General features: G+C 44.2%; 1 protein-coding gene across 5 annotated transcripts in view; it reads right to left on the bottom strand.

Moving 5' to 3' along the window:
• Window positions 1-26,564, bottom strand: part of LDLRAD3 (low density lipoprotein receptor class A domain containing 3) — a 226,469-nt gene that overhangs the window by 86,551 nt on the left and 113,354 nt on the right. For 4 of the 5 annotated variants that reach the window (XM_037020045.2, XM_037020046.2, XM_073216410.1 and 1 more), the window contains one exon: window positions 21,285-21,419. In XM_037020045.2, the coding sequence (XP_036875940.1) occupies window positions 21,285-21,419 (135 nt within the window). The remainder of the gene's footprint in view (window positions 1-21,284; window positions 21,420-26,564) is intronic. The other variant, XM_037020050.2, reaches the window with a different exon arrangement.

Genomic DNA, 26,564 nt, shown 5'->3' with positions numbered 1-26,564 from the left:
GGCCTAAGGTCACACAGTCCATAGTAAGTGGTGGGGCTGGGATTTGAACCCAGGCAGTTGCTTCCAGAGTCCATGCCCTGAAGCACTCTGCTGCCCCTGTGTTCCAAGGCTCTGGGTACCCAGCAGTGAATAAACAAGCATGACCTGCTAGCACGACTGTACAGACCACAGGGAGCCCTGCAACAACTGAAGAACAACTCCAAATGCTGTCCTAGAAGAAACACACAAGGTGCTGTGGTCAAGCACACTGAGGGCAAGGGGAGGACTGTCTGCTCAAAGAGTGACCAGGGAAGCCATGGTCTTTGCAGGGGCAGAGTTCTAGGCAGAGGTAATAGTACTTGCAAAGGCCCTAAGACAGGCAAGGGCTTGGCATACCTAAGGAATGGGAAGGACACAATGTGGCCAGCTGAACAAGGAGAATATCATAAGGTGTGTTTGGAGACTAGCTGAGAGCTGGAACATCCAGGGTATTGCCATCTTTGGTAGAGTTTGGTTTCACTACAATGAAAAGAACTCACAAAATACCACCTTGCAGAGCCCATCAGGAGGGCCATGGTTAAATAAATCACCAGGTCACCCCGAGCTGTGTGACATTTTCAAGTTATTTAACCTCTCTGAACATCACTATCTTCATCTGTAAAAGAGGAAAATAATACCTACCTTATAGGGTTGTTGTATTAGCAGTCAGTTCTACCTGTAAAAAACACCGAGGCTCTTACAAATCATGTAATAGGAGCTTGTTTGTGTGTTACCTGGAGGACTCTGCCTGACAAAATGCCAAACTTTTGCTATGTATTCAGTATGTTTCCTATTTTAGTGGGGGAGGTAGTGGTAAGGGTGGAGCCAAGAAAGAGAAGGAATCAGGCAAAATTAATTTGCAATCAATACAGCTTGTAGCCATTATGGTGACAGGCCCCAGATAAACACATAAATACAACTGAAGCCCAACTTCCTCTGCCAGCTGTTGCCATCAGCCACTTTAGACAATTATGCAGGCAGATGCATAACCTTTATGTAATTAAGCATTCCCTGACATTTTATTTGCAGCTCTTCTTTTTATCCCCCTCCCCCTTTTATTTAGTCTGCTTTCAACTGTGAAGGTCCAGCTGCTGGCTACACTTGGACGCGCTGACTTACGGTAATTTTGAGTTAAGCTGTATTTTACAGTCTATGTAAATAATGAGTCAGAGGCAGACTCAATAAAAGGCAGAGCTGGCTGGAGCCCGAGTTAGGCTCTATGGCCACAGCAAGCCTTTAGGAGTTGGGGCCGCTGGCACAGACAATCACAGTGAGGAGGCGCTTTGCAACAGCTGGGCTAGTCTCCCAGAATCCAAGACATTTGCCAGGCAAGGGCAGCCATTTGTGGCTCGAGCCCATAACCCCTCCAGTGTGAAATACACTGTTCCCAATTCTTCACCCTTTCCCATATCTATGCAATGGCCATGTAACCTTGCAGTTTTTCTCACTAGAAGAAGAGTGTACTTCCCACCCCACTGACCTTGGGCTTGGCCATGAGACTTGCTCTGGCCAGCAGGACCATACTATGTGTCCTGAGCAGAGGCTTGAAATATGCTTGTGCAGTTGGGCACGGGCTTTTGCACTTCTGACACTGCAATGAGTCAAATATTCCCTGAGTAGCCCATTTTTTCCCAGAAGAAAGACAAACAGGTAGAGCAAACTTAAATGGACCAACTTGCCAAATGGAGTGAAGCCTGGCCTAGATCTGCTGAACCCCACTGAACTACAGACTGGGTATATATCTCATGTTGTACGTATCACACTACATTTAAAAATAGGCCCTGATGGTCACTCACAGGACAATGTCTGCTTGAGTACTTACTGCCAGGGACTGAGGACTGCATAGAAAAGTCACAAGCAATGTGGGGGTGATCTGCTCACATATGTATCTCTGTCACTAATTCCACCAGGGATGGGGCTGGGTCTTACTTGTCTTGGACGCCTAGCACCTAAGAGAGTCCTGCTTAGTAACAGTAGCAATAAGCATAGCTCTTACCTACTGAGGGCTTCCTATGGGCCAAGCACTACACTAAGCTCTTTACCAATGTTATTTCATTTGATAGTCATAATAAATGAGAAGGATCTTGTTCCCATTTTTTCAGAGGAAAAAAAACAAGTCTTGGAGGGGTTATTTCATCAGTTAACCCTCAGATGTTCAGAGTGAGCCCTTTCCATTTTCTCTCACACCCTGAGCCATCATTTCCTTAACCACGGCTCCAGCCTGGATGGTGTTTCCAAGCTGTTCACGAGGCTCTGCTTGCTTCCTCTCCTGGGCACACAGCACAATCCTTACTTCTTGTTTTCTGTTTGTTCTCTTGGTCATCACCCAAATCAAACTGTAAGATCCTTGCAGGCAGGCAGCATGTGTTTAGAATGTAGCTGTTAAGAGCTTTGCATCTGAGGTCACAAAATTGTGGGTTCAAATCCTGGTTCTGTTATTTACTGGATAGCTATACAATAAGGGTTCTCCATAGAACAAGACCAGTGAGAGAGAGAGAGAGAGAGAGAGAGAGAGAGAGAGAGAGAATTTGAGGCACTGGCTCAGGCGACTGTGAAGGCTGAGAAGTCCCACGAGCTGCCCCCTGCAGGCTGGAAGCCCAGGGAAGCCCTGGTGCAGCTCCAGCCCAAAGCAAATGCCTGACAACCAGGGCGCCAGCAGTGTGAGTCCCTGTCTGAGTCTGAAGGCCTGAGGACCAGGAGCACCAGTGTCCCAAAGTCCAAGGGCTGAAGAAGAATGTTCCAACTCAAGCAGAGGGAAGGAATCTGCCCTTCCTCTGACTTCTTATCCTCAACAGACTGAATGAGGCCCACCCACATTAGGGAAGGCAATCTGCTTTACTCACTTTATTGATTCAAATGCTAATCTTTTCCACAAACACCCTCACAGATGCACCCAGAAACGTTTTACCAGTTCTCTGGGCTTCCCCTAGCCCAACCAAAGAGATATGTAAATTCAACATCAGAATGACCTTATGCAAGTCCCATAATTTCCTGATCTCATTTTCCTTCCCTGTAAAATGGGGGTCATAATAACAGGAGAAACTTCCTCACAGGATTCTGATATACGAGTAAAATGCTAATGAATGGTGCCTGGCGCACAGTGGGTCTCAGCGACACTAGTGACGGCCTCTTGGCTCTCTTCATGGGCTTGCAGTTGGCAGCAGGGCATTAGAAGGGAGGGCACTCTCGTGGCTTTACCCACACGCTCACACTGGCACTGCCTCGTCCCTCTAAGCTGGAGGCGGTCTTTGGGCTTTACACTGTGAGAGGAGTAAAGGGGCTAAACATTCCTAGCATGACTCACCTGATAAAGCCCATGGAACCTTCCTCGTTTATAAGATCCTGCGGGCCCTGCCTAAACACTCCTGGGAATGCCTCTCTTCTAAGATACCCCTTCTCCTGAACTCCAGGACAAACAGTATTTGCCAGGACAATAATGATTTGATCTGTACACAGCACCACTCCTCAGAGCCACTGATGCCTGACTGATCCAAGGTGAGCCCTCACTGGTCTGCCCTGCAGGCTGCAGAGCCCAGGCTCCTGCCAGTACCTTTCAAATGATGGGCTCAGATGCTCTGAGCCTGTGTGCTTACTTGAGTATTTCCATACTTTCCTCACCCAGGCCATTCCATGGGCTGCAGTGGGGTTCTTCGTTCATATTCCAGCCTCGCTCCCACACCCACCCCCTGTCACTTCCCCTCTACCGCGTGTTCAGCAATCCCGCTCCCGCGGGCGCCTGCTGGCTCCCCTCATCACTCTCACTTAAGCAAACTCTATCTATGGATTTCACTCCTCTAATTTCAGCCCATAAATCAATCCTACCTTCCCTTGGCCGCTGCTGTTCTGTCTGGACTGTTCCTTTGGCCGATTATTCTTTTCATCCTATTGTGTATTCAACAAATGGTTATTGAGTGTCAACTCTGTGCTGGGTACAGGGATAGAATAGTGAATGGGAGAAGCAGTTTGGCCTCATTTGTTGACATGTTGAATGTGTGGACTGGTGTCTGAATCTGGGTTGCTGGGTGTCAACCTGGCCCCTTCACCTACTGGCTGAGTGACCCAGAGCAAACTAACTAATCTCTCTGGGCCTCATTTTCTTCACTGGTAATATGTGAGTTACAGTTACTGCCTCATGGGGTTCTCAGGTTTAAATGAATGATATGTACCAAGTGCTCAGAGAAGTGCCTGGCACACAAACACTTATATGATAGTTTCCACTTACTACAGCTACAGTTACAAATACTCCAACCTGGAGAGTAAAAAAATATCACTCTGGTGAAGGAGACTGCCTCTGGCTTTATGAAGAGGAGGTATTGGTATTATGAAGTCATCCAATGAGGAAGGGCTCTGAACTCTTTAAAAAAATGTTTCCTGTATCATCACACAGCTTTGTCGTCTTTTATGTTTGTTTCTCAGCTCATCCTAACTGACTATAAATCTTTACAAGGCAAGGACTGTCACACACTACCTGTGATTTGTCCCCAGACTAGAAATATAGCTGACAGAGTCTAGGCAGTGTATTTATTAAAAACAAAGCAGACAATAGTGCAAAAAAAACTGAATGGGGGAACAAATAGTTTTTCCAATGAAACAGTCTTGGACAACTGGATATTTACATGCAGAGGAATGAAGTTGGACTCCTACCTCACATCACACATAAAAACAAACTCAGAAAAGATTATCAACCTAAATATAAAAGCCAACACTATAAAACTCCTAGAAGAAACATAAGAGTAAATCTTCAACACCTTGGAGAATATATTTGCATATTACAAATCTGATAAAGGACTTGCTTGAAATGTATATAAAAAACCTAACAAGTTAATGAAAAGAAAAATGACCCAACTTAAAAATGAGCTAAGGATTTAAACAGACATTTCTCTAAAGAAGATACGCAAGCAGTCAACACACACATGAAAAGATGTTCAACATCATCAGTCATTAGGAAAAATGCAAGTCAAAACCACAGTGCAATACTATTTCATACCACAAGGATGGCCATAATAAAAAAACAGATAGTAGTAAGTGTTGATGAGGATGTGGAGATCAGAACCCTGATGGTGGGAATGTAAAACAGTGCAGTCACTTTGGAAACTGTCTGGCACCTCCTCAAAGAATTAAACATAGAACTACCATATGCCCCAGCAATTCCACTCCTAGGTATATACCCAAGAGAAATGAAAACATAGGCCCATATGAAACTTGCTCACAAATGTTCATAAGCAGCATTATTTGTAATAGCCAAAAAGTAGAAATAACGCAAATGTCCAAAAACTGATGTGTAGGTAAATAAAATGTGGTATATCCATATAACAGAATGTTATTCTGTATTTTTGAACAGAATGTACATGCTACATGTACTGATACATGCTACAACCAAATGAACCTTGATACATTATGCTAAATGAAAGAAGTCCATAACAAAAGAGCACATATTATAGGATTCTGTTTATAGGAAATGTCTAGAATAGGCAAACCTACAGAGGTAGTAGGATGGAAGGAGGAGTCATAGGTTTAGTGGGAAATGACTGCTTATGGGTACAGGGCTTCTTTTTGGAGTGATTAAATGTTCTAAAATTAGATAGTGGTCCACTGTGTAAATACACTCCCAAATTGAACATAGAGTTCAGTTTAGAGCCTCCAACTCGCAAAAAGTGAGGTATTTCAGACACAAATTTATTTTTTGCTTCTTGTTAAGAGATACATGGTGCCAAAGGGCATAGTGTGAATATACCAATGTTGTACATAATACCGTGCAGACTTTTTTTCCCCTCTGATTACTCTTAAGTTATTTTTACCCCTTACAAACAGTATAATGGGAAGCAACCTGAGTTTTAGGGTCTGATGAACTAGGTTCCTTTCGAAGCTGTGGGGCCTTGGACAAATCACATCACTTTTCTGGGCCTCCATTTTCCCCTTTATAAAATGAAAGAGTTGGTTAAATGCTTCTCAAGCAGAGCATGACTGATATTTGCAGGTGGGCACATTGCTTTGCTTTGTAAGACTGTACGCCACGATGAAGGACATTAAATGTCCCTGAGCCCATCCATTCAATGCCAATCATGTCTCCACCTGCTGCCCCCTCATTCTGAAACTCACCACCACCACTTCCAGATGCCCCTGTCTCCTCTACATTTCTCTACCATCACTGGTTAAGTGCCATCCTAACTAGAAACTCTCCAGGGTATCTCCTTGGCATGGTTATACTGTCCTCCCCTTTAATAACTTACGTCTCCATAGAACTCTGATCATACTCGTTTCCACTTTCTAGATCTTTTCACAGAGGATATACACATACAGAATCATTTGAATTTTGCTATCAGATTGGTAGTTGAAGGGTCACCAAGCAGAGAACAGCCACCGTCTAAGGCATTCTCACTAACGCTGATGCCACCCTGGACCCGCAGGGCGCACAGGGAACCTGTCCAATGGACACCATTGCAGCCACAGTCGTCAAGCTGCCTGTCACACCATCCAGCTGGGGGGTGCCAGGGACTCGGACAATTATGGGTTCAGCCCCAGGTCAGCTGGAGGGTTTCAGATTCATTCTAGTTGACTAATTTTGAAAATCCACGGTATGGTTCTGATTCAAAATACTTACAATGAAAAATGAGGAGGAATAATGGTTGAAACGGAAAAGGACAACTGAAGAATCAAGTTAGTTCAGAATCCAGTAAATCAGCATAGTTCCTTCTAGTTTTTGTTTTACATTTCAGTTCATAATCCCAGTTTTAAATATAGCATGTATTAAATATGATGTGAAGCCATATTTTAACACCCTCTGACTGTGTGAATTTTGCAATTCTAATAGAAAACACACCATAAATTAGTCTGAGGTGCCTGTCTTTTCCAAGTTTCCAAGTGTGATTGTCTAGAATGGATGATCAGTGAATCCAGAGACTTTTTTCTCCCTGTTCTTTGAGATTCTACCTCACAATTTTTGGTCTAAAAGATTACTCCTGCAATCAAAAGGCAAGTTTTTGTTCTTCCTGATCAATAATCCGAGTAACCAAGATTTACACATGGCTTTTTAACTGGTGCTGGTCCTTAGAAATGGAGAGAGCCACATAATGTAGGGGGCCTCTCGTATTCAATGATGCATCCCAAGAGTCTAGCATTCGGTAATATTTGCTGAGCGAACAAACACTAATATGAGATTCGCCTCCATTCTTTACCAAGAAGATAGTTTCTCCAAAGATACAGCTGGGGAAGTTATAATTGAAACACTTTAGACAACAGAGCCCCTCCTGAGCATCCTTCATCCCTGTGTACCAGGTAGAGGGGGCTGCTTCACCCCCACACATATCTGAACATTCACACTCTGGAACATTCCACTGTCATTTTCATTTTTGTCAGGCCAGGAATCAAGATGCCAGATGGAACCAAAACTGTGGCCTGGCTCCTTGCTGGTAGTCAGGAGGGAGAAAACCTTGTTAGCTGTCAGAGACAGAGTACCCTGGAGAGCCCACCTGATTCTCTTATGTTTAGTGTTTCTCTAAAGAAGAACAGGCTTAGACTGGTAGCTAAGGTGGTTGTTGGTCATACATAAGAACTGCTGACCTATGGGGAGTGGACCCCACACTCAGGAACACCTGCTCTGAGCTAAGTGCTCTGCAGCCTTCTCTCACTGTTCCTTCCAGTAACCCCGGATGCAAGCCTTGTCATCTTGGTGCTGAAGAGGCTCAGGGTGGTTAAGTAACCTGCCCAAAGTCACAAAGCTACTAGTTGGTAGACTGCTGCCTGGCCCTATGCAATAAAGCCTATGGGTTTCTAAATTGTTGAATCATGAGTATGGCTGAGAAGAGTTGCTAAGGTGATGTGGGGGTCTTATAAATCAGCTTGCTCCTAAAATTTATACCCACAGCCTGATGGAACTTTTTAAAACTTTCTCACATCTCATGTTCTCCCCTCGATCCTCCATGCCTAACACAGGGCTGGCAGAGGAAATAAAGCTCCCCCGGTTTCTGTCTCATGCTGAGAAGTGACAGGTCAGGGCCTTGGCCCAGTTTCTGTCAGGAGCACCTCCTACAGCCTCTGTGGCTTACACCTGAGGTACACCAGGACTGGGGCATTGTTTGGGGGATGTGGCTGTGGGGTGACTAGGAACTGCTTTGTGTGACTGAGACATGACACGGTGGAATCTGGGATTGGTAGCCCTTCTGGTCTGTGTATAACACCATCTTGGAGAGAATTTGGGAAGACAAAGAGCCCCATGAAAGCACTCTTGGGAAATGAGAGAGCCAGGGAAGGGTTTGAGCTGATCAACTTCTCTACTTCAGGGAGCAGATTAATGGTGCAGGGAGATACCTTCTGACTGACTGAGGTTCCAATGAGTTACTACTCTATAACAAATCATACCCAAATTTAGTACCTTAAAACAATGACATTTTATTATTTCACTTGGTTTCTGTGGTTTAAAAATTCAGAAAAGATGTGGCAGTTCAGGCTCGGGGTCTCATACATTGTTGCAATCAGTGGCCAAAGCAGCTGCAAGCTGCCCAGGCACCTCTCTCTCCTCATGGGCCTCTCCATGGTCTCTGTGCATAGACTAGTTTGGGCTTCCCTACAAGATGGCAGCCTGAGGGCAGCTGGACTGTTTACATGATGGCTCAAGTTTCCAGAGAGTAAGGAGGAAGCTGGATGGCCTTTTCCATCCTAGGAGTCACAGAGTGGCCCTTCTGCCATACTCTGTCACTCAAGGTAGTCACAAAAGCTGGCCCGGTTTCCAAGGGAAGGGACACAGACTCCACTTCTTGATGAGAGGAATGACAAAGAATTTGTGCACATACTTTACAGCTGCCACACTGAAGTTGGGAAAAAGACAGAAGCAACTGGGCTATGGAAAGCATGGGGAGTGTACTGGGAGGAGGAAGGCACCATACATTCACTTCACCCAAATGCTCATCATATTTCCAGAAGGGAAGCAGGCAGACAGGCACTGGTAGATCAAAAGGGTGGGAGGGAAAATATGTAAAGGGGTTCTGAGCCACATGGGAAAGACTGCTTACCAAATCAGCTAATGAGGACAAAGCATCTGTCCCGTTACAGAATTCCTTTAGGTGCAAAGTGACCCAAATCTGAGGCCCACTGTCTGTAAAAAGAGCAAATGCAAAGCCAGGTTCCTGCCATCTGAGGAATAACTATCACCTTGATCAAACTTCAAAAGCAAGGTAAAAGCTTGGCTCTCAAAGGCCCACAACAGATTTTCTGATAAATGAGTCTACAAAGAAAGAAACAAGTATTTGAAGGGCCTCTTCATCTGGATGGAGGAGGGCTGTCTCTACTGGATGCATACCTTGCTTTCTCCCTGTTGGCACTGCAGAGCATTACAGTTCTGACCTGTTTTGCTTGAGAGAGGCTAAGCACACACCGGGTGTTCTCTCTCAGGCTGTGAACTAAGGGCACTCAGATGCAAGTCTGTGGTCTGGTAGTGGCCACTGCAAAAACCCTACAGGACATGCTTGCTACTGGCATAAACTGACCTTTGAACTATTGGCCCGTTTTAAAAGTCTGGCAGAGACTGTGGATAATTATTCTCCAGTATCATCCATTCTTTCTGCCTTTACAGAATATATACTCCTGAGTTTTAGCTGGGCATGTAAGTACATACAACAATGAAGAATACATTTCTCGGCCTCTCTTGCAGCTAAGGTGGTCATGTGACTAAGTTCGGGCCTCTGGATTATGAATAAAAGTGGTATGTGCAACTTTTAGGTCATCTCCTTAAAGATGAAGCAGCGTGTCCTAGTCTTCTCCTTCTCCCTGCTTTCTGATGTCTGAGCAGCCTTGGGAGCCCTGTCAAGGGCAGAGCTCCCTGATGGCCCACTGTGCTCATCTCAGGGGTGTTATACAGAGAGACTTCATCTTACTGAAGGTATTTATTTAAGCTACCTCTCCACCTTCTTTTGCCACTATCTGATGAGATCTCTGCTATAGCATCTTAGCCAATTACTAATGACTACAGAGTCCCTGGACCACCTAAAGTTTTCTGAACTAGGACCTAATCTTAGAAAAAAATCAGAGAAGAAACACTAGAACTAGATCCTAAAGGTTCCCAAAGGATTTGCACATACCCTTCTTTTCCCTGCTCTTCCCATCTTCCCACTCCGTTTTATTTGTCAGAAGTACATAATGTAAGTCCTTCCATGGCTCCATGAATGACTGACCACGTTCTTTCAACAGATTATCACTTGCAATCCACTCAAGTCAGCTCAAATGAAAAAAAAGGTTTACTCTGGGATACAAAGTCCTAATTGAAAGATAGAGACATTGGGTCTCATGGAAACTAGGGCTGAGACTGGGAACCCATCCAGGATGAAGTAAACACTGTCTCCATCTCTCTCTGGGGGGCTGCCACCTCTGGCCACTCAGCCATCTCCTCTAGACAGACTAGAACCCTCTACTATTAATTCTCCTTCCCACCTGTGGCTTCCATGGGGCTGTGTCCTACCCCTATATAATTTGCTCTGCCTTGTAAGACTGATTCAGCCGTGCATGTCTGAGTTTAAGAGGTGTTCTGATTTGTTGAATGGCCAGCCCATGAACTCACTGGTCTTGGGTCAGGTGTGCACACCGAGTTGGGTTAACAGTGGCATACATGGTCTGGAAGGAGCTGAGGACAGAGTAGCTAATACAGCATATCTTATATACCCTAGCACCCAGAATATATATATTTGAAATGCAAGGTTTAATATGACATTTTTCAAGTTAGTAGTATTGGTCAAAGGGTGGTTGCGTATTCCTGGCCTTCCTCTCCAACTGGAAAACAATCTACTAGAGAATGGAGCAGCACCTAGAAATTCTCTTGACCTCTCATAGAACCTAGCAGTGTGCTCTACAAAAGAAGACCTTTCATAAAGCTGATATACAGATGCAAATTTGAGGAGCACACATCTTAGAGAGGGCACAAGATCGCAAGGAAGAGAACTCACAGGAGAACATGGGTAAGTATTTTGTAGCAATCCAGAACCAAAGGTTAACGGGACTGATAACCTGCTCAGTGTCCAGAAAGAAAAAAAGAGGGAATGAGAAAGAGATGCCAGGAGCATTTGGGGGATGTGGCAAGATATCTGCAGCATCAAAGTACATTTCCACTTGTCATAGATTAGAGAGCTCTCAGGTGGCCAAACTAGGGCCAGAAAAAGAAAGATAATTACTGGATTGCATAACCCAAAAAAGATTTTCAAACTACTAGTCAAGGGTGGGGGATTGGGAATATCTAGTTCCAAACTATTTGCAACTGGCAGAATTCACAGAATCTACTAATTCTTCGGTCTAATTCACAATATCCCCACCCTCAAGTCTCAATTAGAATCCCCCTGCCAGTAGGATCCAGAGCTCAGCAAGACCTTGGAGAATCAGAATTCCCACTGTGTGTATGACAATCAGCCCCTCCTGGGAGTTCCTTTGCATTTCACTTCTCCTGATTTTCCTCCTCCTGCTCCACCTTCCAACTGAAGCATACAGGGTGGGGGCCTCCAGAAGCCAACCTCAACCCACCCTGACATCTTCATATCCCCCCACAGGCCCTGCAACATACATGACTGCTCCACTCTAGCGATTCAGAACCTGTGTTTGAACATGCCACGCCCTGTGGCTAAATGCCCACCCTCATACTTGTTTCTGGGGCCGTTTTATTTAGCCTTAAAGACTGGGCAGAGATTTCATTTCTCTGAAGTCTTGCCATATTCCCCCAAGGAAAAATGGTCATTTCTTGCTGCCCCAGTCATGTCCTCTAGCATACCCCATGGTGCACTGCTCATTCCTCTATTATAACATTTATCACACTTAAGGGTAATCATCTACAGGGCATGATGTTTGTCCCTTGTAGACTGTGAGCAACTTTGATCTGATCCAGCTTTGCGTTTCTTCCAGAACCTGGGTGGGGCCAGGCAATAGCAGGCGCTCTGCAAATGACCTGTGTGTGAATGACTTTTAGGAAGAGTCAAGAGAGTAAAAGGGTGTTGGGGTGGGATGAGGGGAGCTAAGGGGCCACAGTTGTCCATGGTCTGGATGGATCAAGGTCCCCAGCATTATTAACAGCACAGCACAGCAATCCCACAGCTCCAAAAACTTGCAAAGCAGACTTGCAAAGAGGCAGGAAGCCTCATACTTAGTTCCATGGCCCTGAAACCTGGTCCACCAGCCTCAGGAAGAGGCATGCTCTGCCAGGCGTCGAGGCTGCATCCTATCACAGGCCGGAGGCAGGGGAGGAGGGGAAGAAGCCAGGGAAGGGGAGAAAAGGGGGGGCATATGCAAGGAATGGGGGAGACTAAAGAAAGCTCTGAAGACTACCATGGTGGCTATGAGATCAGGAAGCAATTACTGTCTTGAGTGGAGAATCATTCTGACTTGCTTCTAAACGAGACATTTTAGAAATCCTCAAACTCCTGCAGCAGTGGTTAAAGGAAAGGAAGCTTTCGTGATGCAAACACTGAATTACTAAGATGAAAACCCCACAGGTAGAGAAAGGCAGCAATCAACCTCTCTCAACCTCCTTCTGATTCTTACAACTAAGTCAGCATTTCTGCCTTTCCAGCCCAGCTGGCTTTCAAACTCTCAAATTAAAAGTGGAGAAAAGGCTTCTCTGCATACCTCCTGTTAATCATACATCCAGCAGTTTCACTCTAAGTGAAATGAATTCTTCCAGGGTGATGACTCTTTCCTAGGGCCTTTCTAACAAAGCTCTTGACATCACTTGGCAGCCACAAGTTTTGTGGTAAATACTGACCAACCATCAAATTCTAGAGTGTGACATTTTTGCTTGGATCCCTTAAGCCCAGTACTTTTTTCTTTTTTAATATATAAAGCCCTTTTCCATTCATACTTGAAAAACTAGACTAAAAATTAGCACTACTCCCAACTCATGCCCACCACAATTTCTCTAGAAATGATCTCTGGCTGCTCAGTAACTTAGTTTTATGTTGCAACAGCAAGTAAAGGTTTCTTCCAAAAGCCTAAGTTCCCCGGACTCTCTACGTAGCAGGCCAGTGGGGGCCCTGGAGCAGAAGGGCCAAAAGCACACAAAACTGGAAAATGACAGAGGTTCCCCAGTTCTATTAGCATCCCCAATGGGGAACGGCCATGGGCTCTTTCTGTCCCTTGCCACCCTCACACAGTTTACCATCAAATCTTGGTGCTGCTAGCCTCAAGTACTTCCTGAAGCTGTCATCCTGTCTTGTCTAACCCCAGTGTCATCATCACCTTCATGTATCCTGTTCATGACTTCCAACACCTGCAGGAGAAAGTCCAAAATCCTTAATATGGCTTCCCACTCCACCAACCCACAGGCCTCTGCTGACAGTTCCAGCTTCCTTCTCCCAGGTTCTTCTCCTCCTGTCCACCCCCGCACAGCCATGTGGACCTTCTGGTTCTTCAAATGCACCTTGTTGTTTCTCAATTCTGGATCTGCTAACCTACAGTTCCTTCTGCCTGGAATGTTCCTTTTCTCCCCACCCTCCCCTACTCTTGTGCAGTTAACTCCTTAATCCTTGTGGTTTCAAACTCAGCTCCACTTCCTCAGTGGCCTCCAGCACCCTGCAGATTCCTGCTGCTCACTTCCAGAGCGTCCCGTCTTTGCTATACATTCCTTACGCTAGGGACCAACTTAACACCTGGTTTTCCTACTAGCATGTAGGTTCCATCAGAGTAGAGACCACCTTTGTTTTGTTCTCTATTACTGTTCCTCCCCTCTAAGATGCACTTTTTTCACACTTTAACATTGTGAAAATTGGGATGTATCTTAAAATCAATAGCATGTCATGATTTGTCAGCAGTTTTTATTTCTTAACAAAGCATAAAACATAAAAGAATGTTTACATTTGATGTCATCTTAATATTTGTCAAAATTTTGTTATGTCCTTGTGTCTCTTGGGCATTGTGCCTAGCACATAGCAGGAACCAATAAATACCTGGTAAATAAGTACAGACATACAGACATTTGCTAAGGAGCTGATGTTAGTCAGTTTTTGCTATGTAACAAACACGCCTTCACAGCTCAGTTTGCTGTTGTCAAACAGCAAAGATTTATTTTTCTTGCTCATAGGTCTGCAAGTTAGCCCTACCTTTGCTGGGCTCAGCTGGGACTGACCCTGGGCTGGGGTTGGGTTCAGGTCTGATCCATGTGACACCATATCTTCCTTGGACAAGTACCTCCCCCAGGGTATGTTCCTCTTGCAGTTTGAGCATTAGAATGCAAGAGACCAAGCACACAGGCAACCACACTTTCAACTTCCTTTCTCATCATGTTTCCTGACGTTCCATGTCCAAAATGAGCCAGGCATGAATGGTGTGGGGACATTTCCCCTGGCTACTCTGACACATCACAGGGTAGAGAGAGCGAGCGCAGCACAGAGTAAGAATGGCATCTACCATAGGCCCCATGCAGCAGGGGAGAAGATATGGGAAGGGAAATCAACCTTTGCATTTTAGCAGTACCAAAGGATGGTTCCCTAATGGCACATATGTAACATGCCCTGGTCACATTGGGTGGAAAGCACAAAAGTCAATGAGTTAGCAGTGCCGGCCTCGAGGGGTGACCCCTCTGCCCAGCAGTCACTAGAACCCTCTCCTTTGCTCCCTCAGCTATTAGGTCTTCATTGAGGTATTCACTTGGGAAGGGAGAGAAAGAATCACCATCCCTAACTCTTTCCTCCTGTGGCTATATTTTTTATTCAACTACCTCTCTGCAGGTTCACACTCACTGCTTGGTATTTCACTGTGGCTGTGCCAGTCCTGGGTGTGACTTCCTGGACTGTTTTAGCGTTCCAGGGCTGCCATGCCACAGCACCACACACTGCATGACCCACCCGACAGAAATGCAGTCTCGCAGTTCTGGAGGCCGGGTGTTGCCGGGCTGGCTCCTGGTGAGTGCCGTTGGGGAAAATCTGCTGATGCCTCTCCCTAGCCTCTGGCGGCCTGCTGACAATCTTTGGTGGTCCTGGGCTTATAGACACATGACCCCAGTTTCTGGCCTCATGTTTACACAGTTCTTCCTGTATGCATGTCTGTGTCCAAATCTGCCCCTTTTATAAGGATGCTAGTCATACTGGATTAGAGGCCACCCTATTTCATTATGACTTCATCTTAACAAATTCTATCTGCAATGACCTTATTTCCAAATAAGGTCACATCCTGAGATCCTGTGGTTTAGGATTTCAACTTACAAATTTTGGGGGGATGACAATTCAAGAGAGACTAAGACCATGTGCTAACAAGAATATGCTGTGTGTTTACTTCTAGTTTACAATGTCAACTGTGAATTCTGGTCCGTCCAAACGCAACCATGGTCTTTTAAAGTTGTAGTCATATTTTAATCACTATCTATTATATATGCTAGTCACACATAAATAGCCCTTGGCTATTTTGTTTTTTTCAGTTTATATCTCAGATTTCTTCAATTTTTATTATTTCAATTATCTATATGTCATAATTATGTTCCTACTGTACTTTTTGCTAGCAGGTTAATTATGTCTTGGTGAAATGTCCCTTAAATCACATGATAGCATATGAACCATATGAAAAGAATAATTATAAATATTCTAACATGCAGTGATTTAGATTAAAGCAGTTTTAATGAGTTCTAGAACTAAAATTTATATATTACTTCAAAAAAAAAAGAGAGAGACTAAGACTATTTCTGTATCCCCTGCATGTAGCTCAGGGCCTGGCACACAGAGACACCCCATTATCTACCCACTGACACAAATGCTGGTAAGGACTCTTCCCTCCCCCTCCCTTTCCCCCTTCTCCCCTTCTCTGACCCCCTCCCAGCCATTAAGTCTCCAAAACAGGACAAGGCTGTCCCTGTTAACTTCTGGTGAGGTGCCAAACCTCACATCCAGCTTCCTAAATTCTCCTTAAGTGTTATCACCAGGATACAGCAAGCATGATAAAGAAACTGCAACCCAATTACCAAAATAATTAACTATGCTGGCATTGCTGGCTTCTTCAGAAGAGCTCACCTTCCTAGCTTTCCTCATGAGGCAGAAAGCAGGACAGGTGGCACTCATCTTTCTCACTGAACTGAAAACTTGAGTGCAACAGAGAGAAAATATGCCAGCCTTCAAAGGCAAGCTCCCCCATGCTAAAGGGCTGGGTCTGGATGGAGGGCCTGGAGTTCTTGGTCCCAGTTTAATGATAACCACAGGGCAGCAGCCTGGGATGAAGGAAAATCATGAAGAACCTTCATTTGTTTGTTAGATGACTCGGGTCCCCATCCTGGCTTCACTTCCTCGCTGTGTGGACATGGCACAGCCATGGAACAAGCTGTGTTCCTCGGGTTCTTCATCTAGAAATGGGGATCATTTTCTGTGACGGGAACTACTCTCACAGTGGTTTTGTGAGGGTTGAATAGGAAAATACAATTAAAATGCTTGGAATGGTGCCTGACATTTAGTTAATGCTCAGTGGGGCGGCAACCCTTATAAACACCCTGCCTGATCTCCTTCCAGAAGTCGAGCTCCTCAGCATCACCCAAGTCTGCATGAGCTCTGTGACTAGAGCAGTCAGAATCGGGGCCCACTTAGGAGGTAGTCACTGTATTAGTTATTACTGCATAACGAGTTTATTCCAAACATTATAGGCTTTAAAAACCCCAATATTTATTATCTCAGTTTCTGTGGGTCAGGAATTCAGGAGTGGTTTGGCTGAGTCTCAGAGTCTCTTATAATCTTCACCAGGGCCACAGAAAGCCTAAAGGTGGATGGGGAGGAGTCACTTTCAAGCTCACTGTGTGGCTACTGGCAGGCCTCAGTTCCTCCCAGGCTTCCAGTTGGAGCCCTCCCCACGTCCTTGCCGCACGGGCCCATCCATGGGAGCTCACACCGTGGCAGCTGGCTCCCACCAGTGTGGGCTCTTAGACAGCCCATCACTCTTGCTGCTTTTCTTTGTTAAAAGTGAGTCACGATTTGGATATCTATGTTCACGGCACATTCTTCACAACAGCTGAAAGGTGGAAGCAACTCAAACGTCCATTAGCAGATGAATGAATAAAAAAATGTGGCATATACACACAATGCAGTATTATTCAGCCTTAATTAAGAAATAAGGAATCTCTGACACCTGCTACAACATGGATGAACCTTGAAGACAGTATGCTAAGTGAACTGAGCCGGTCAAAGAAAGACAAATACTGTGTGATTCCACTTATAGGAGCTTTCTGGAATAGTCAAATACATAGAATCAGAAGATTGAATGGTGGTTGCCAGGGGTTGGGGGGAAGGGGGGAATGGGGACTTGTTGTTTTGATGGGCACAGTTTCAGTTTTGCAAGATGGAAAAGTTCTGCAGATTGGTCACACAAAAATGTAAATGTACTTAAAAACACTGTAAACTTAAAAATAATTAAAATGGTAAATCTCATGTTATGTGTATTTTTCCATAATTAGGGAAAAAAAAAAGCAAGTCATAAGGTCCAGATCACATTCAAAGGATGGAATTATACCAGGATGTGAACGCCAGGAGCTGGGGATCATTCAAGGCTATTTGCCACAGTCAGTCATTTATCCAAAGTTGGAAGGAATCTATCTGTTCCATTAGGACTGACTCCAACATATTTAAGGCCACCTGAGTGCTGGCCACATCTAAGACGTGCATGGCAACACCCGCTGATCCTTAGCTGTGTCCCTCCCAAGGGAAAGTTCCTAAGAACAGAAAAGGCACATGCAAATCCGTTCCACAGACACTGCTTCTGAAACTTTCCAGTAAACAGGTTATGTTCCCAATCAAGGAATCCCCAATTAAAATTAGACTCCACCATAGATAGAGTTCCCTGTTCTCTAAGATGTCCCATATGGAAGAGTATGGAAATGACTTCACTGTTACGGTCCATTCCTGTTTCCAGTTCCTGACACAGCTTGTGGTTGGTTTTAAGGCCAAGGATAAGGAAGGGAACTAAACGGGGATGAGAGGAGAAAGGCAGGGGAGGCACACACAGCTGGTGTTTCTGAAGCGTAAGTACCACTTTCTCAGACCCTCACCAATTTAGAACAGTATTTCAGCCCCTATTTCCTGTCATGAGGCCAGTTTTCTCCACTCCATCAAAATAAACATGATAAGACATAATTTTCTTTTCCCACATCTTTTGAAAGCAAATAGGCATTTTTTTCAAGGGCTAGAAGCCCAGCAGAGGCAAATGAGATATATTTTGATGAAGTGAGGTCATTTAGAGAAGGTGCCCAGCACAGTACCTGCTGCATGGTAAGGCTTGATAGTTGTTTACTATTATTAAGATGACAGTGGGTCAAATACATGAGATAAGACAATATTTTGCCTACTCAAGACACCTCTGAAATTCTTCAGAGAGATACCACATGGAGCTCAGTATGCATCAGGTCTCCCCAAGCACTGGTATACTGGCATTCCTTTGTTTATACACCAAAATTTGCAGTCAGTTTACATTTAGAAGCTACATGACAGAGGAAAGCATACCCTTCAATACTAGAATCACACTGGAAGCAGAGGTACCTTCACACCAGAGAAAGGATGGGGAACCACAGACTGGCCAAGGGACAGCAGGTCCCAATTCCCATCTTATGCTCACTGTGGGGCACACTTCCATCGAAGGAATGACAGAGGCATCTACTCTATTTAAACAATAATAATAATATTTACTATTACTATTTTCATAAGACTGTGCAGATCTGAACTTATGTAACTTAAACACATATACAATATAATACTATGTAAGGTACAAATAAAGCAAAGCTTACTTACATTAACACCATACAAAGAAATCTTCCCTAGTCTTCAGCATTTACTGTGTCCAATGTTTGCAGGGCCCTGTGCTACTAGGCAGGATCAGCGGGACGTGAGAGGCAGAGGCACACTTAGTGTTTCCAGGTAGCTAACAGCAATGCCTCTCCACCATGGGCACCTTGCTTGGAGACTGGCATCCTAATGGCATCTGACAGCTGTTACCTACGCCCTGCTGGGGCTTGTTTTCAGAGCATGTGCAAACAGAGCTTACTTTCTAGAGGGGTGTTGGGTATGGAAGGGTTTGGGTATGAAAGGCACAAAGTCTAGATTCTAAGGACAGTTGCTCTAAGTAAGGTATTTCCCAAGAGTGGGGCTTCCTGTACAATGCATCCACCACTTACTTATCCTATACCTCGTGTTTATACTATGAGAACACAATAGAGAGAGAGAGAGAGAAAGGATCTGGATTTAGAAATACTAACTTCAACAAGCCTATAGAGGGACAGTTCTTAAAGGTAAGCAAAAATCCGCTTCAGCACAATACTAGGGTGGGGGTGACAGTCAGAGGTGAGGGTTGCTCAACAAACCATCAGGACAAATTCCCTCACTTCCAAGTTTTAGACTTGGGAACCCTTTTGATGAACATCTCACCACCTCTAGAATTAGTGAATCTAGGATGCATAAATACATAAGAAACTACATATGAAACAGTACTGACAGAATATTTTCCTTAATCCCTCCTGATCTATGCTATTACTTACTTGACTTTGTGACTGATGTTCCCCTACTTGGTAGCCATCACTGTTGGTGGCACATGCCATAGGAGGCATATTGGCATATGTTTTGGTCTGTAAAAATTTGGCTTTGTGTAAAGGCTGCAAACACCTTGCCATTCAATCAGAAGCTTAGAAATTCCTAGGCAAATGGCAAGGTTAGAAATCTCTCTAAAGTTAGTGTAGAACAGTGGTTCTCAGACTTTCATATGCACTTCAATCACAGAGAGGGCTTCTTAAAACACAGATTGCTGGGGCCCACCTCCTGGCTGATTTAGTTGGCCAGGGGTACAAACTGAGCGTTGTGTTTCCAAAGACTTCCCACATGCCACTGGTGCTGCTGTTCTTAGGATAATACCTGGAGAATCATTGGTAAAGAAAAGACCCAAGGAAGGGATTTTTCAGGCAAGGACAATCAAAGGTTAATTCTACCCAAGACTCACCTCCCAGAGCCATTCTGTGTAGAAATTTTGGCAAAGCCCAAGCCGATACACATTTCGTCTTGTTTATGGATCTCAGGCACACAGATGTGGACTGATCAAAATCCTTGGTTTATGACCCACTCTTACCAGTGGTCCATGCATGACCCATTTATTCATTCATTCATTCATTCATTCATCCACTTTTAGTAACGTAATAAACACCAACCAAAATAAAAGTAGGAACCCTGAAAATAACCTATGTTTAACTTCATGGAACTTATCTCATCAACATATGAGTTAACCAGTTTGCCATATTCTCTTGCTTTTCTTTTTTAAGGTGTTATTAAATCTATGAATTGTGGTAGTCATACAGTTAAATACTAAATAACAGTCAAAACAAATGAACTCACTAACGAACAATAATATGGGTGAATCACAGCAATACAGTAATTACCTGCATAAAGATGATACAGGTTTATAACATCAGAAATATGTGCTTTTTAGGAGGTCTTAAAATGGACGTACATTTTAAATCTGTGTTTCTTTCTAATCACTGAAGAAATACAGGTTTACTGGAAAAGAGTCTATGGGTAAGGAAAAGTACCTGGTCAGTTTTAACAGGGGAGAATACAACCTCACTGTGTCCTTCTAGTTTCCCTACACAGCTTGTGCTTCCATCCCTGAACTGCAGCCTTCAGCTTCCATACAATAGCTCTGAGACGGAGAGCCCTGATATGAGCAGGCAAGTCACAGAGAGGAAACAAAGTAGTAAACCAACACACGGGGGAAATGTTAACTTTGCTCATAAGAAGAGAAATGCAAATTAAAGCATTTGGGGAGCTATCATTCTATGACTATCAAATTAGCAAAAATGGAAAAACTAGAACAGCAGTGAATGCCTGAGATATTACCATAAAACTGACATGCGCAGACAAGGCTCCCAGCAGGATAAAGCAGAAAAGCATTTCCAACAGCTGTATGGCGAGGTGTGGCCATAAGCCATACAGACGTCCCACTCTGCAGAATTTATCAGTGGAAAGAAGCAACAACCTAGGTGACACCCAACAACACACCAGCTTAGAGAATGACAGCAGAGCTCCTGGACAGTAGGGAGCAGAGCTGAGGCAAAGGACAGTTTTGTAGAGAAAAATGTATAGATGATAGTTAATACATGAGAAATACAAAAATGCTAAATGGTAGGTGTGTTACAGTTAGAAGCATGTGTACAAGGGCTGTGAGGGAAACTGCATTAACACAGTAAATGAAAATGAACACAGCTGTTGGGTGTAGACGTAGTTATGGGTGTTGTTTTCCTCCTTGCAGTGTTCCTGGGGTGTGGTGATGCAATTATTTTTTAGAGCTTGAGAAGCTCCTACCTTGAGAACTTTCACAGCTTTCCTCATCGCTGTTGTCTTGACAGTTATTCTGCCCATCACAGATGAAGCTCTTATCAATGCAGAGGCCGTTCTTGCAGTGGTAGCGGGCGGTGGAGCAAAGCAGAGGGTTTGCTGCTGTGAAGGGAAAACAGAACAGATCACCAAGGAGGCCAGCAAGTCTCTTCGGGGCCCCTGGAACCTTCTCCAGTCAGGAGAATGTCCCACCCAGGAAGCAGTGAGCTCCTTTTCTAACATGGCAGCTCAAAGCCTGTCCTGGGAGACTGTTAGCCAATGACTGGGAGAGGACATGGTGCACTCTGCCCCATTATAAAAGCTCCTTCTCCCAAGTCTCCATGCTAGTGCCCTGTTACTATACCACCATGGCTGGAGGGTCATGCCTCACCCAAGGTGGTCAACCTCTAGGTAGGCCAGCAGCCTCTGAGGGGCCTAGCACAAAATCTGAATCTCCTGGGAGAGTCCGAAGTGGAAAGGCTGGTAGCATGAGACACACAGAGAAATGCAAAGCCAGAAGGAGGCACTGAGCCAGGGATCTGCGGACCTCCACCACAGATGGAGTGACGGCAAGATCTGGTCCCAGGGCTATGTCGGTTCCTTCTGGTTCCTTGCCCAAGGACTAGCCTCCTAAATCCTCAGGTATCTTTATGGTTCATCAAGGTGAACTCTGGTCTCAATTTCTTCTTTGCCATCAAGAAGTCCACTAACCACTTGGTCTGCCTAAGCAGCACCCCCATGAGACTCCCTGTTCTAGGAACTTCAAAAGAAATGACAGATATGGTCCCTCCCCTCAAGGAAAAGGGTGGCAGCTGGCCAGAGAAGAGCAGTATTTCTAGAGCACAATTTACCTTACTTCCCCATTCCTTGAAATGCAGTTCGTACAAGGCTCAAACCAGGTCTCTATTTTCAATAAATAAAGTGGCAAAGTAAAAATTACTACAATCCCAGCTCTGCCAGTTATGAGCTGCATAATCTGGGCAAATTACTTCACCTCTCTGAACCTTGGTTTCTTTATCTGTGGGCAGCACTGGCTACATAATTTGTGGGACCCAGTGCAAACTGACAATGTGGGGTTCATGTTCAGAAATTATGTAAAAACTCAAGAAGGCATGTGGAGGGCATAAAACCAAGTGTGGCACCCTCTTAAGTTAAGCATGAGCCCTATATACCTGTGCAGATAACAGGCCCATGAAGCTGGCCCTGTATAATCTGAGCATCAACTGAGATGACATAGGAGAAAATGTCAAGTGCAAAGTCTAACACATAGCAGAGGCTCAGGGAATGTTACATGTGTCCCCTTAGTTATGTCTCCCTCAGCCCCCACACTGGGGCCCTCCCTGAAGGGAGCGCTTCTGGTGGCAATGAAGAAGTAATGAACTGAGTCCTCATGTGAATGGCACATGGTGGGAAGAGCCCCAGAGCAGGATGCCAGGCCCAGTACAGAAGGTTGCTATGGGCTCAGAAGTCATCTCCGGTACTTCTCAGTAGTCCTCAACTGTGAGATCGCATTTGTAATACATCTTCCCCATATGCTTCACTGAACTATTATTGTTAAGAGACGCAGAGATCATGGCTGCATGGACTATAAACTTCACAGAGCTTCATAAACCTGAAGTACTGCAGTTTTTTTATTCTTTAACTGTTCACTCAGAAAGTTTAAGTCGAAAGGTCAGAGGAGGTAGAGGAATGGGGGAAGCCAGTGCTCTCAGTTCCAAAGATGATGGACCAGCGTAAAATCAAACAAAAGTAGTCTGCCCAAAAATGGATGTTTTAATTATTTAAATTGTGGGCCAGAAAATGGTTCAGCTTGATTAAGCTGAAACCACGGTCTGCCTTGAGCCCAAACCAAAATGGGGAAATAAAAAATCACAAATTAAATTCATTTTCTGTCCAAGGGAGCCCTCCAAACTCTCACACAGCCCACCATGATGGCTTTCAGCTTCCCTGGTACCTCGTGGGTCATGTCTACACAGCCAGAGCATCAGCAACAATCAGCTCATGCAAACGGACAGCCTCAGAGAGGCTCTAATTGCTCCAAGATGGGGCAGTTGCAAACTCATGTGGACACCCTAGTGAGGAGGCTGTGCTGAATCAACCTTGCTGACACTACTTACGTCTACTTTTCATCAGCTTTAGACCCGTTCAACCTCACAAACTTTCCCAAGGAAAAGAAGTCGTGTGTGTGTGTGTGCGTTTATGTGCTCAGATACTACATAATGTGTGTCTGAATATATGTATGTATATGTGATACAGACCACACATATCTTCAAGATGAACTCAGACTGGCTATACCTTAACATACAGCTCTGTTAAAGAAGCCAGATTAACTGAAAACCAAGTCACAGACTGGTTTTAATGCATATAACAAAATGACTGGTAGCCAGACTACATCAAGTAAAATCTCACTGCTCAAAAAGAAAAATAATTTAATAGGAAAATGGGCAAATGATAATGCAATTCCATTAAGAGAAATGGCAATGATCAATAACAACTTGGAAAAGTGTTGACTTTCACGAGGAAGAAAGCACCACTTCAACCACACTAGACTTACTAAACTTCACGGCTGTTGGCAAGGATGTCAGGGAGAGGAAGTCTCATGGACTACTTGTGGGAGTGCAAACTGGTGGAACCACCTTGGAAACCAATTGAGTAATACCTGGTAAAGTTTAAAGTGCACAGGCCCTATAGCCTGGGGATTTCATTGCCAGCTATACACTCTAGGAGAATCCTGAACAAACAAAAATGTCTACTGAAGCACTGTCTGTTAAAAAAATAAAAAAATTAGAAATGATCCAAATGTTCATCCACAGGAGAAGAGATCCAATGTCCCACATTGCTACCACAGAATTCTACATCAGGGTTTAGCTAACTTTTTCTGTAAAGAGCCAAATAGTAAAGAATTTAGGCTTTGCTAACATTAGGTCTCTGTCATAATGACTCAACTTTGCCACTGTAGTGCAAAGCAGCCATAGAAAATCTATGAAGAATATGACTGTGCTCCAATAAAACTTCATTTACAAAGCAGATTCTAGGCCAAAATTGGCCCCAGGTGCCATAGTTTGCCAACCCCTGCTGAACAGCAGTGAAAAATGAATGAATCAGAATCAAGATAGATAAATCTCACAAATATAATAGTGAAGGAGAATAGTAAGTTACAGAAGAAAATGTACAGTGTTATACTACTTATAGGAAGTTACCCATGCAAAAAAATGCTACTTATCATTGACAGATACAAAAATATATACTGAAAGAATAAAAACTTGCATTGGAAGAAACAACCCTAAGTTCAGCCCACTGGATGCCTTTGGAGAAAAGGGAATAGGATAGGATCTTACCGTAGGCTTCTAATGATATTTGGTAACATTCTGTTACATTAAAAATCTGAGACAAATAAGACAACATGGTAATGATTTTTTTAAATCCAAATATTGGACATGTAACATTATATTAGTTTTAAGGATACAACATAATGCCTTGATATATGTATATACTGTGAAATGATCACCACAAGTCTAACATCCAACGCCACACATTATTACAAAATTTTTTGTGTGAGAGGACTTTTAGGGTCTACTCTCTTAGCAACTTTCAAATACATAATACCGTATGTATTAGCTATACTTAATATAGTTGCAAATTTTTCATGGTATAATTTATTGTGAATATAATATTAACTATAGTCGATATAGTTATAATCATATAATAATCACTATAGGTAATATGGTTTTTAAAACAGAACATTGGTAATGCAGGTGTTCATTTAATTTTACTTTCCCTTTTCAGTGTTTGAAAGACTTCACCAAACATTTTTAAAAGTCTAGTCAGGCAGACATGTTCCCCTCTTCCTTTGCTCTGCCCCCACACAATTCTCTCTGGCCCACAAACACCTGTTTTTAGTTTCTTTCACACTGAGATCCCCTGTTGCTCAGAAGACAAAGGAACACCCACACCTGGGACTCCTCCCTGGTCAGTGGGTTCTCCAAAAACACCACTTCCCCAGCACTGCCCAATTCAGGGCAGAGACACAGAGACAGAGGATGCCAGAACACTGCCCAAACCCAGCAGCAGGCCAGGAAAAAGGGCTCCAAGTGCCTGGAGCTATGGAAGGGCCCTCAAGTCTGTACCTCCCCCAAGGTCTATTGATTCTCTGTTTATGTAAATTCTAACAAGGTTTGGTTCCCGTTCCCAGGGACACAGCAAATTAGAAAGGTTGGGGGAAAGAGACAGGCTGTTTGTCTCCCTGTAGACAAACTGCAGGCAAGAAATAAAAGCTGACAACTGTGGCAGGAGACAGAAAAGCCACAAAAAGCAGCCCTACAAATTCCAAAAGCAGAGCAGCCTAATACAGTTTCGAGACCAGAAAGTTCTAAATGGAGCCACAGGCAACCCTGTATTATAGCCCAGTCTAAAAATTAATGTTTCCAAGACACCAGCAAAGGTAAACACTGATGAAATCAAGAGGCAACACATGCCAGAGAGATCCCTGTCAACCATGGGCCTCAAAGGCACACATGTCCAGTTATTCGGCAGACTCACTCACACTGAGTGGCAGATCTCCCCAAAGACCCCAGATGGCTCAAGTTTCACTGTATCTCTTCCAGGGCCTCTGCAGCCATTTATGGGGCTTAGCCATATGTCAGAGCGAGTGTGCATGGGACTACAATGGACTGACCCTGTAGGCTCTGGGAGGGCAGGGGCCCAGTCTTAGGGGTTCCTGTGGTCCCGTGGAGCTCATGCAGGACCCTAAAACAGTAACCACTCAATCGCCAGTTCATACACTGACCAGGAAACACTTTGTACTTTAGGATGTTATGTCTCAGTATCTTCTAGCAATATTTAATGTGCTCTAAATGTATGTTTTCTTTGTCCTTAAGGTTACCAGTTACTGAAAAACATATTTTACTTGGTTAACGAGGGAAAGGAACATTATGTTTTACAGTATTTATTTTAATAGGGATGGAGAAAATTATCTCAGAGTCAACTTCAAAAACAAACAGCAGACTCAAAAGCTTCGCAGCTATTACCACAGCAAACACAGGGAGCGACGGACCTGTTTCCCAGCCCACAGCACTCAGCAGAGACAACTTGTCTCTCCCTGCCAGAGCGGGGGTGGGATGCACTAAGGTTAAGCTCAGTGGCTAATGAAACTGGCGGCATTTACTTGAACCACATCTGAAGAAAAGGACCAAGGACCCACTGCGGTTGCCCAAAATAAAGGGACCAGCTTCAAGACAGGAAATGAAGCCATCTGTCTCCAGCAGGATG

The sequence above is a fragment of the Manis javanica genome, chromosome 11, assembly GCF_040802235.1.
Source record: "Manis javanica isolate MJ-LG chromosome 11, MJ_LKY, whole genome shotgun sequence".
In the NCBI taxonomy this organism is placed as follows: domain Eukaryota; kingdom Metazoa; phylum Chordata; class Mammalia; order Pholidota; family Manidae; genus Manis; species Manis javanica.
Note: the sequence above shows the minus strand (reverse complement) of the source record. Positions and strands in the feature narration are given on the sequence as shown.